This window comes from Alosa pseudoharengus, unplaced genomic scaffold (assembly GCF_046254945.1).
Source record: "Alosa pseudoharengus isolate Yale_2024_CS ecotype anadromous, Long Island Sound unplaced genomic scaffold, YU_APseudo_1.1 YU_APseudo_1.1_scf_14, whole genome shotgun sequence".
In the NCBI taxonomy this organism is placed as follows: Eukaryota; Metazoa; Chordata; class Actinopteri; order Clupeiformes; family Clupeidae; genus Alosa; species Alosa pseudoharengus.
Window position 1 is genome coordinate 29,021,110 of NW_027468609.1, and position 12,426 is coordinate 29,033,535.

The 12,426-nt window shown below is 42.0% G+C and overlaps 1 protein-coding gene across 1 annotated transcript; it reads right to left on the bottom strand.

The window, feature by feature from the left end:
• Window positions 1–6,106: 6,106 nt before the first annotated feature.
• npy8ar (neuropeptide Y receptor Y8a) lies at window positions 6,107–11,957 on the bottom strand. Its single transcript, XM_076283421.1, has 2 exons — window positions 11,879–11,957; window positions 6,107–7,384 (listed from the first exon to the last, which is right to left on the bottom strand). The coding sequence occupies exon 2, from the start codon at window positions 7,226–7,228 to the stop codon at window positions 6,107–6,109; it is 1,122 nt and encodes a 373-aa protein (XP_076139536.1). The 5' UTR covers window positions 7,229–7,384; window positions 11,879–11,957.
• Between the last annotated feature and the right edge of the window lie 469 nt (window positions 11,958–12,426).

Genomic DNA, 12,426 nt, shown 5'->3' on the forward strand with positions numbered 1-12,426 from the left:
TTGTGTGTAGAGTTTTGCAAAAATAGCCAATAGTTACAAAAAATGTGCTTAAGCAATCAGAAAAAACTGTAGGCCTAATGTTTATTTTATGCAGGTGCTGCTGTCAAATATGTTGTGCTGTTTTTGGCAGTGTACAAACATGTTCTGTTTGGAACTGCTGTCCCATCTGGACAGCCAGGGAGCACTTACTGCGAGTCTCAAAACTAAAGAGAATGGTGCAGTGTTGAACAGATGTGCCTACTAATGCATGCTGTAGAAATGATTCTCTTCTGTTTTCCTCATCTCCTATTATAGTCATCCATGACAAGTCACGTAAAAAGTCACATTTAAGAGCACCATTCTGTTGCATTTTACTTGTTTGCTTAATTTATTTTCTCACATGCCACCAGCCCGAAAGAAAGATTTAGAAGATGCAATACAATAAAAAGTCCAGTGATTGAATAAGTTCATATTTCTGTACATGTTGAGAGTTTGGATGCTGTTGGCTGATGGTGAAATTAGCTAAGCAACATGTGTTTTATCAGGAAGAGAATCAGTTAGGCTAATGAGGAGGATATTGTGAGTTGAGTTGAATGCATGGCCGGATCTAGACTGGGGGGGGGGGGTAATCCCCCTCCAAATATGTCTTATGCCCCACCTATGTGGCAGACTGACAGAAATTGTGCTCAAATTCACACGCCTCCTTCTCTGTTGAATTGCTCGCGGAGTGCTCGTCGCACAGATATCACACGCATATCACTTGAACGAGCGAAACCCAAGCTTTAAAATTTACGTTTGAACTTATTGCATTCTGCACACAGCTCTGCACAACCATTATTCTCGGTGAAATATCTCACAAACTCTTTACCCAACACATGGCAAACCATATATCAAAATAAACAGCAGCCCTTACTCAATACGAAGATATGAAAAATGCCAATACGTGGTTACCGAGTAATCCGGTTTTGCAATTGCAGCAAATTTCTACATGGTCTCCAACTTTGGTCCCACCTACACAGACAAATTCTAGATAGATAGATAGATAGATAGCTAGATAGATAGATAGATAGATACTTTATTGATCCCCAAGGGGAAATTCAAGGGTCTCAGTAGCATACAGACAACACAACATGCACTTACAGCAGAAATGGTAAACATAAGTAAAAACATATAACTAAACTCCACTGTACAATAAAGACAGTAGAAGATAAGAAAGATAAGAAAACTAACTAAACTAAATACTGGCCTGCCTAGTGACATTAATGTAAAAATATGGAAAAAAAAAGACTGAAATTACTTTCTCTTGATGTAAAAGCTGACATACTTACATACTTTCTTGCTTCCTTAAAGTGACAGCCACTCAATTAGACCCACACCACCATACAATGTAACAGTTTAGCTCACAAGGGGAATAGTGGCCTAAGGTTTTTTTTTTCAATACATTATCAATAATAATTCTCTGAGCTGTGCCATTTTATTGTTTCATATCAATTTCTGCCAATAATGTACTGTAAATGAAAAAGTTAAAAATGAACACAAAAGAAAAACTCCAATAATCCTGCTGCTTGTAAATGGCATTTTTTCTCATAGCAGATGCCTTGAATCTGTTGATGGTTAGGTTATGTCATATTTGTAACTTTCAATCTGTCCATTTCTTTCAACAAAACTTGCCAGAAGTCCTCATTTAAGGAGTCATTTCCCTAAATTTTCTTCCGCGGGAACATGCCCTCAGACCCCCCTATTTTAATTCAGTTATGAACTTTCTGTGACTAACACCCCCACTGCTGCAAAATAGGGGGAAAAAATATTTTGGGTTCACAAATCAAAGCCTACATGTTTACTAGGAAAATGGTCCACTCATTGTGCCCACTTAAAAATTATATTTGCCCACCATTCTGAGCAGTCTCCGGCCCTTGTTGGATGCAGGCACACATTCTCACACAGACACACGTGTCTCAAAGGGAATCAGTTCATGCATATGGGAATGTGGGTGCAGTTTCAGAGGATACATGTGGAATCACATTTAAAATGAATTAGCATTAAGGAGGATTTTAAAGCCGTATGATTAGGGTTGTATAAACTGCACATCTATGCTATGAGTTGAGACCACACTGGTGAGATAGGTCAATTTTGTTCCAGTTCCAGTTTTGTTCCAATGATTAATTAAACATGAGTATGACCTGTGTCTCTTTTATCTGGATCTGCTTGGATTATCCCTTGAAGTCTGACAAACCATAAATCAATCAATCATCTTCAGATTGTCTGTCATGATGAATCTCTCATGGCAGACAATTAGGATACATAATTTGATCTTTAAAATATTACTCAAGCCTAGCATGAAAAGAAAACAGATGTTATTCAGTGGGGAGATGCTTATTTGAGAAAGAAAAGTAGAGTCTTATCACTTCCACTAAACATCTATTAATGCCACTTTGGAAAAATAGGCTTATTACCAGCGAAATACACTTACAAGGAGTAGGCGCAAGCATCAGCATCTTTTTCTCATAATGTTTGGTTTACGAATGCTTCAAAGCAGTGTCTCAGGGCTATGTGAGTTCTTATCGACTCAAAACAAAGAGCCTTGTTAAATAAATTAGAGATGGTAAATATTGATTAAGAAGCTGTGTAAAGCTTTGAGAAACCAGTTTAGGGCTGGATTAATTGTAAGCCTGGGGTGAAAGTCTATGCTTAAAGCTCTCTAAAGTATGATAAACAAAATGCAAAACATTTTCTTCTCAGAGAAAATAGGCTGACCCCTGGAAACCTTAAGTTAACCCCAAGAGAAAGCTATGGTTATTGGCACTTTAAGGTAAACAAAGCTCTAATTATGAGTGCCTGTTTGTGAGATCTTTTAATAACATGAAGAACGCACCTAAAGTGTATTTTGAGCCAGGTGTAACCTAGGAGAAGAATAATTGCTTTTCAGGAGATGAGAATTTTCTGTCAGACACACTATGGTCTGCTTGATTACTTCCCAAGTCCTTTTTCAAGACAAAGAGATTGCAGACGTCTCTTACATCTGTTTCTGAGCACTGACAAAAACTTCTGCTCCGTTCTCCAGCCGACATCTTCATCCTGTGCCTCTCAGCTCCAAGGAGGCACGTCCTGTGCCCACTCCGACACGATCGCTTTGAAGGAGCAGCCCGTAGACAAGGGTTGGGAGAAAAGCGCCCCATAAATAAATGATCAGGATGACATTGCTCTTATCTTTTATTTCATTATTTTTAAGGAGGGGAGAGAAAACAGCATGAATGATGCATGAGCTCGCGGATGATGAACGGGAAGGCCAGAGAGGGGTACGCGGGGAGAGCTGAGAAAGTGAAACTGACCGTGGCATTGACGAGCTGCTCGCTATACCCACTTTTGGCCCATTGTGTAAGATTCTCTTTCATCTCACATTTCATTTACTCTGTGCGTAGACGACAACCAGAAAACACCGCTCTGAATTATGGGTTTGCAGAGAATAGGCTACATTAATTATAATGATAGCAATTGATTTGTTGGTTTCTGTACTTAATAAAGATGGTTGTTCAACTTTTTATAAGACAAGAACATGAACACAATATATTTGCAGGTGTCGACATACTAGATAATTATCGCAGGACCACCCCGAGACAAGAATGTAACTGTGACCCAACCTGCCATGCACCTAATTAGTATGGGCAGAATGGTGATGGCTGGCTAGTGCTGAAGGATCCCTCTGAGCAGCTGACCCTGAGATTAAGGCCAAATGCATGTGAAAAAGAGAAAATCATCGTTTGTCTAGCTCTCCAATGGAACGCAATATACAGTATTTGTTTTTAATTATCTACTAGGTAGTATATCCTATAGCCTACTTATACTCTACATTGGTGACACCATTTTCCTTTGAATCCTAATGGTCATATAACTTACAAGTCTTGACTGTGCCATTTTTGCAGTGTATTATGCAGATCAATCCTGCCTCCATCCGCCTTGCTTAAGTTTAAACTAATATCCACTGAAAAGTGTGTGACACCAAAGAGGCTTAACTGCGCGCTCATTTGCTTGAGAGAGAAAAAAAAAGCAGAAATGGCATTTGACATTTACAGAATGACCCGTTCCTATGAACTAAAAAAAATAAAAATACATTTTAAGAAGCGCAAAGCGATGTGGTGAGAAGGCAATCCCCCTGGGTCAATGGTTAACCAGTTTATATAATCCAAAACTGCCCATCCATCATAGGCAAACCCTCAAGGATTTTGTCCACATGCCCATGGATAAACCGCTCTGATTTTGGAGTGGCAGAGCTGCGTTGGAGCTCACTGGAGAGCTCCCCCCCCCCCCTCTGAAACACTGTAAGGGTCTTCAGAGACCAAATACACCGATCGAGGAGAGCAAGGTCACACAGCCCTGGAACACATTTCAGCAGGGGCCTGTGACACACAGTATGTCCGTGGATATCATTTCTTTGACATTGCACTTTGTAATCACGGAGAAATCTACCTGGGAGTTCACGTCATGTTATGTGAGAAAGAGAGAAGAAGACCTTTGCCACTTTATGAAGGTTACATGCAAAACTAAACCAATTATTTATCCACGAAAGTCTACAATTATGTATTACATAATCAGCATTAAAAGCTGCAACTGTGTCCCAGGACATCTTTCCTACATCATTCAAGGAGAATACTTATGAGATGCTCATAAACAGACTTCCTGTTTGGCCATCTCTGATGCAGCTGGGGACCGAGGGAACTTCACCTGTGCTGTTCTTGTGTTGTTGTTAATAAAACATGCTCTACCTGGGCACGCAGCTGACACCCTAATCAAGTGTTGTTCAGGGTGTTAATCATTTCTAAGTGCGAATGTTGAGGAAAAGTACTACAAAATGCATGCAGGACTCTGATTGAGAGAGTGGCTGGACACCATCTGTTAGATTCGTTCAGCTCATGATTTGATTCATGAGTGGAAAACAGGCGATAATTGTGTTTAGCATCAGTTAAACACATGTGTGGCTTAGTGGAAAGCCAGAAACAAACCACAAAGCCAACCCTGCCAAAAAACATTGCCAAATTGAATATTTCACTCCAAAAGCCTTTAGGAAGTTGTGTTATGATCCACCTGGCAAAATTACTCCACTCAAACACTGAGTAACGTATTACATTCATTGTAACATTTTATTGTATAGTATATTAAATACAAATTTAAAATACAATTCTTGCTGTTCAGCCATTTCATGATTACAGTTCATATACCATTAAAACAGATATACTAAAGATCTTGAAATAGCCTTTGCAGTCTAAAAGACATACTGAAATACATACTTTATATGGCAGAATAGATTAAACACAGACAAATTATTTGTAAATTACTTGTAATTATTTCAACTGTAATGCAAATACTGAATTCTTTGGGACAATACAATTTATTTAGAATACTAATAAGACAACTTTCAAATGTTAAAAAGAGCTGTTTACATTATGGAGGCACAACTGCATTCTAATTTATATTCTTTTTCACAATGACACCACTACAATCACATACTGTGATCACAATACATTAAAATACTACACACAGGTATACATATACGTATGCTGTATACATATTTCCGTTTTAGATACAGGATTTAATGTATTGATTGCTACTATACATTTCAAACCATAAATATCTATTCCAAGCAAACAAGGACTTTAGAATCAGCACTTTAAGGCTGATGAGAGCACTTTGTCAGTGCATGGAAGGACATAGTGCTTTAAATCTAAGTCCAGTTCAGGCAGCATGATTGTCCTTTGAACTCTGGGTTAAAAATTTCATTGCAGCTTTATCTAGTACACATTCAGCACCACTTCTGGTGTTTTAACAGCGAGTTTCGGCTTCACAAAGCCAGATGCACACACACCTAAAAGCATTAGCTCTGTGCTAATATTACAGCATGTACTTTGCGCATCTACTGTAAGCTAGCCAACAGACAGGGACTGGGTTTAAGTCCAGAGAATCAAGTGATGCAGGAGTTCATACGGCAGTCTCACAGTATATGTCTTTGTGAACCACCTCGGCTGTCAATCATCCTAGTGTCTTTCTTTTCTATTCTTGTCTTTTCTCCTTCTCTTTTTTCCCTTTTGCTCCCTTTGTTTAAGTTTTTTTTTCCAGTTCAAACCATCTTTTTTAATTAAATGCGAGCGCTAGCCTCTGCCTTGACCTTGAAGGAATCTTGGTGCATGGCAGACACCTTGGTGACGTCCGTGCCCACGGTGGACAGCGGAAAGCTCTCGTAGCTCTCGGGCACGCCCCAGCAGCAGCGGCAGCGCTGCAGCATGGCCTTCAGCTCCTTCTGGAAGTTGCTGTTGAGGAAGCCGTAGACCACCGGGTTGACGCAGGTGGACGCCATGGCGGTCAGGTGGCACGCCGAGAAGATGACGTCGTGCTGGCAGGCGGGCAGCGCCTGGTGGTACCAGTCGAAGAGCGTGTTGAAGACGTTGAGCGGCAGCCAGCAGAGGGCGAAGGCCACCACGATGGCCACCAGCATGGCGTTGATGCGCTGCGCGCTGCGGGCCTTGCGCTGGCGCGCGTCGCTGGCCTGCTCCACCATGTCCTTGCGGCGGCGCAGGCGGAGGAAGATGCGCAGGTAACAGAGCAGGATGAGCAGCAGTGGCAGGCAGTACTGGAAGAGCAGCAGCGAGGTGGTGTAGGCCAGCCGGTTGCGCTCGGACGGCCACAGCTCCATGCAGATGGCGTGGTCGCTGAACGGGTTGAAGGGGATGCTCAGGTTCTGGAAGGGCTCGTGGGTGAGGATGCTGAAGGAGAGGAAGGGCAGAGAGATGAAGCAGGCCACCATCCAGGTGACGGCCACCGCCAGGTAGGAGTGGCCCGCCACCGGCGTCCAGCCCGTGGGGTGGATGATCAGCTGGTGGCGCTCCAGGGCGATGAGCACCAGGGAGAAGATGGACACGGTGACAGACATGCACTGGACGAAGGGCGTGACCTTGCACAGGGCCTCTCCGAGGATCCAGCGGTCCATCAGGGTGTAGATGACCGTGACGGGCAGGCACACCACGCACATCAGGATATCCGAGCAGGACAGGTTGGCGATGAGGATGTTGGTGACATTGCGCATCTCCTTCTGCCGGGATATGATGAAGACCAGGCAGGAGTTGCCTACCAAGCCGACAGCGATCACCGTGCTGTAGGCCACTATCAGGAGCGTGGTGCCGCCTACTGAGGGTGGGCAGGGGTTGGCATTCACCCACGGCAATTCATCCAAATTATCCAGGCTGCTGCTGTTGTTGGGCATCGCTGACCAGAAGTGTCGCGGTGTGTTACGAGGAGATGAGGATGAAGTAGTGGGCAGGATCGGATGATCAGGCTCTTCACAATGAAACAAGATGTCTGCTCATCATAGGATGATTGGCCAGTACAAGAAATGCCAGCTGCTTGTTGGATGATATATCTAGGGAAAAAAGGTAATTGAAATCAATGGCAGTAGATAAGACAAGAGTCAGCAGCAGATGCACAACAAAAGCTATCCAGATTTATTTATTATTTCAAATATTCAGTACACTCTCCACCTCCACCCATTAGAGGTTATCAAATTAGAAGACATTTGAAAACATCCCATCTCATGAAAATCTGCATTTAATGAAGCATTTATTATGACAGTTCATCAATCAAGTGAAAGCAAACTGCATGCAGGGAGTCCCTTGTATACATCAATAAATCATATTTGTCTGCGAAAATGACAGAAAAGCAACAGAAGTATTCCCTTAAGAAGACATTGTAGTCATCCTCATCTCTGGTCTGGCAGATGGAGGGCACCCTTGAGAAATCCCTCCTCATCCTCAATCTAAAATAGTCTTTCTTTTTTCACATCAGAATGGCATTGGTGAAAAATCTTGATGAATTGGAGATGAAATCTCTCTCTCTCCTACACACACACTCACACACTTTCTTGGTGTGTATATAATATGCATACGTTATGTGCTACATATATAATCTATGGTCAAGCTAATTTGCAAGCAAAAAGTAATCATTTCAAAGTAAAAAAAACATTAGACCTTTAAAAGAATGAATAAAGCAGCATTAGTGCTTCATGAAATGACCCCTACCGATAAGAGTCAGAAAGATGAATTAAAAATCTGACCTCACACTTGTCTGATTATATTTTATACATGAAACACTTCCTGCCCAGAATGAGCAAGGGTTTAATTAACCCTGAGGTAATATCCACCTCCCCTCTGGTACCACCTAACCAACTGTTCATGGTCTGCCCCCCCAGCTAATTACATCACTCAGCCATGGCGCTACAGATGTAAGGCACGGTGTTTCAGGAAAACCTTAAATAACACTGGCACAGATAAATAAATAACAGCGATGCAGAGAGAGAAGACAGTACTGTGTTTCCAGGACACACAAATAGATCTGCTGTCACCAATGACAACTGAGATAACACAGCGGGTGTGGAGACAGAAGACTATTACACACACCCATGCTCTGCAGCACTGTGTGTGCTGAATTGGATCCTATGAGAGAGCCTACAAAAAAAAAATCTGAAAGTGTTATCTGTTAGTGTGTTTGATAGCCTTCAAATGCTAATGCCTGTCCTGCTCATCATATTGAATTGGCAATTTGGTGTTGTCATCTTTCAAAGGGGATATTCTATTTTGGTCAGAAAGGAGTCCCTCTAGTTATGAATGGCTAACACCAGCTCTTACATCATTTGATCGTCATATTTCTCTGTTCGATCCAAGCATAACACTACCACCTCCTCCAGAGAGGCAATTTCAACGAATCAGCTGCCTTTGATTTTATGTGGAGAAGCCATGGTCTGACTAATTCACTAGGAAATGTCAGACATGCAGATGTGTGCTTCTCTCAAATGTACCTGTCAATAATCCAAACACCTTTCGCTCTTCCGCTCATCAAGACGAAAGTCCACATACATAACACATGCAAACAGATAGACATTATTTCACACAAACACACATCCCAGTCCATTTAAGTTTAAGATGGGCCAAGTTGACTGCAAGACCAATCGGATCAAATAACCATCTGGAAGAGAATGTTAAGTAAATGAATGTGCTAATGACTAGGCTGTTTTCCTTGTGGTGGCGGCAGGGGTCTGCCGGCCCTAGCATGCTTCTGGCCTGTGGCTTGGCCTTATTAATCTGCTCTGGACCGACTGGAAAATGTACCCACCCCCACCCTTCTCTCCCTCGCAGTTATGGCTATCCTCACCCCCATGTTGTGAGAGCTGCCCACAAACATGTGCAAGTTAGCCTCTCTAGAGGAAGCCATGGTACACAGCATAAACATGCCCTCTGTCCACACAAGCATGGCCTCTGTCCACAGAAGCAGAACTCTCGGGGTGTCTCTGTATCAGCATGTAGCCTATTCTCCCCAAGCCGGAATGTTGTGATGCTGTTGTGCTGTTTGGGTCCTTTCTGATTCCTTCATTTCCACACAGCAGGTGGGCTCATGGAGCGCTTAATGCAGAAATGGAACCGGAGGCCATACGTGGCTGGCCCTGAATCGCCCCAAACCTACATAGAATGAGTCACATCTCTGTTTCATCAGCCCCTGGATGAAGAGGCCATCTTATCTCTAAATGACACCAGCCTCTCACAGCCTAAGATTAAAGACACTCCTAAAGGCCCTTCATCCCTCTGTTTTGGTAAAGGTAATAAAAAATTGAGTGATTTCCACAAAACCAATGCTTCATTGCCAGCCTCTGATTTTATACCTGAGCTCCGGGAAAAAAAAGCAATTTCAGAGATCCTCTGCCTCAATGTCCTCATCGTCTCTCCCTGTCATAATGAGATGGGTGGCAGGATAATAGTGAAAGTGTGGTAGGGAGGGAAAAATGCCATGGGAAATGAAGGTGTGGGCCTCCATAGGCCCTGAGAGGAGGAAGGGAAGAAGGGAGTACTCAGTGTAATACTGCCATAAAAAGCAGTCATAATCAGGACTGCAACACATTGCTGCAACCCTCTCTCTATGAACATGCCTGAATCAGTAGAAAATAATGAATTCAGTGCACACAGATATATGGCCGATTTACTTTTTCTTATAAACCATGAAGTCAATAGCAAACCTACATAACATTAGATACACTAGGGCTCTGAAACATTATTTGATACATTTTTAGGTCTAATTCATTCTAAAATAATCTAATTCATTCCAGAACGCCAAAATGTAACACTGCGTATGTTACGCTGTGACTCTGTCATGTCACAGGATTACTGTTTTTGCCCTGAGTCATCTTGAGTTCTGTGACGTCTTGACAACTCTCACCATTTCTGAAAATGACAAAATGGCTGCCAGAGGCTCTCAAACACAGCAAAGGGCATCAGCTCACAGACCACATCCATCTTTGGATACACGCTTCCAGACAGTCAACTTTTCCTGAGAAAGGGATGCTGTCTCACTCAGATTCATGAAAGATGTGTTTTTTGAAAACTGCTTAGTCAAAGAAACATGCTGCCATTCGCTGAAACATCATATTCACATGACTGATTAAGTTTGACAAACCATCACATACTATTGAGTTCATCTAGCTGAGGGTTTCCTTCGGAAATCCAAGGTTTATGTTTTTTTTTTATTATTAGTAGTAGTATTATTATTTATTTTAATATTGTGCCAGTTGGGTCTTCATAGAATCTTGACCTATTTTACTTCACACTTCATACTTTCTCCCATATATAAGCTGCACAGAAATGATAGCCTGTGTAACCTTAGGGTTTAAGGGCTGACTGATCTTTGTTAATTATTCTAATGTACTAGAGCAGGCACCACCTACGTGTGCATACATTAGGCCAAACTCATCAACGAAAAACAAGTCCAGGCTTTATGTTTTTGACTTAAACATTTACTGTTGTCAATTTCAGCTTTAAACTGTAGTAATGGCACAACCCTGTAGCCTTTAGGCCTACCCTATGGAGAACTTAAGACCACTAGTTACATCTTCAATAATGATTTCATTGCAGCTACCATTACTGACTCGTAGGCTACAATTTTATTTTGCATAAAACTCCTGTTACATAAGGGTTTTTGATGATTCAGTGATTATTAAACAGTAAATTTCACTTGGCATGCTCTTGAAATATAAATATAAGACATATTCTTATTGGAGATTACAGTTTGGGGCAAAAGGGTCCAGATCAGGTGACATGCAGTACAGTGCATTGAAGAAAGGACTGAGTCTACACACACACACATACACACACACACACACAAAATAGACTGCATAGCCTACTACTAAAACCATATGGTGTTGGTTAAATGTTCACTTTGAATAAATTATGACAAATAAAGACACACTGGCAGATTAAAAGATGAAATCTGACTGTGCCCAAAGCTTTTATTTGTCTCTAACATGTGCTTTTATTAAGCACACTGAAGTGCTGTTAAAACCATTGTAAAATTGAGAGCATATTTTGCCTTGTCCACGTCCTGATAGACAAACAGTGTCTGAAGCGTGGACTTAAACCGCCTAAATAAAACACATTATCAGGTTAATCTACGTTTAGGCACTGTAACCCTGACCATGCATCAAACCCCATAACTTTTTATTATGTCTCCTGACATTAGGTATTGCTTCCTTCCATCAGAACCGCATAGCCTGCCTGGCGGAATTTCCCGCCTGCTTTCGCGTCATTTTTGGAGACAAGAAAATTTCTTTGAAACACTAGCCTACAATGCAATGTTTACATATTAACCGCCATCGACTGTTTTCACCCAACAGATCAAGTGGCGACGCAGGTAGATGTCTGTGAATCTGTCAAAATAGTTATGTTTACATTGGGCAGAGATACCCAGAGCTCCGACGTGAAACACCTGTTCCAACCTCTCTAACCAGTGACAAATAGCAGAAATGACACAAGTCACAATAGCAGACACACTGTTGTTGTGCATACGGTATGTTATACACCCAAAACGAGCAGCTTACCTGTGTAGAGGGAAATGCTTTGTTTGGAAGAAAATGTCTTATGATATATTGTATTTCGTACCGCTGTGTTGAACTGCTCGCTGCGTATCATCAGGACTTCAGATATCTCGAATACTTGACTGGTTTACGGTTGCTGCCGTGGGGGAGGCGGCAGCTATGGGAGGGCTGCGGGAGGGAGTTTGTGGGGTGGAGGGGGCTGGAGATTGGGTTGGTTGTTGCAGCACCTAGTTATAAAGCAGAACTTCATGAAATCTGTGTTTTTGTTGTAGTTCACTTCTATTAGGCTATAAGCAAATATGCACCGCTTAATTCAGCTGATCAGAGGTGAATAACATAGCCTACTGCAGAAGAAAATTCCCCTCAGTTTTAGCATGCTTCTCCCCCTGAATATTTGTCCTAAGATTGAATTTATGTTAATTTAAATCAGGAGGTGATTTATGTACTAACAAACACACTCACACAAGCATAAGCCTAAACACACGCACGTACTGTATGTACGTGTGCACGCGCACTGTACTGTATGTACTAACAAACACACTCACACGCAC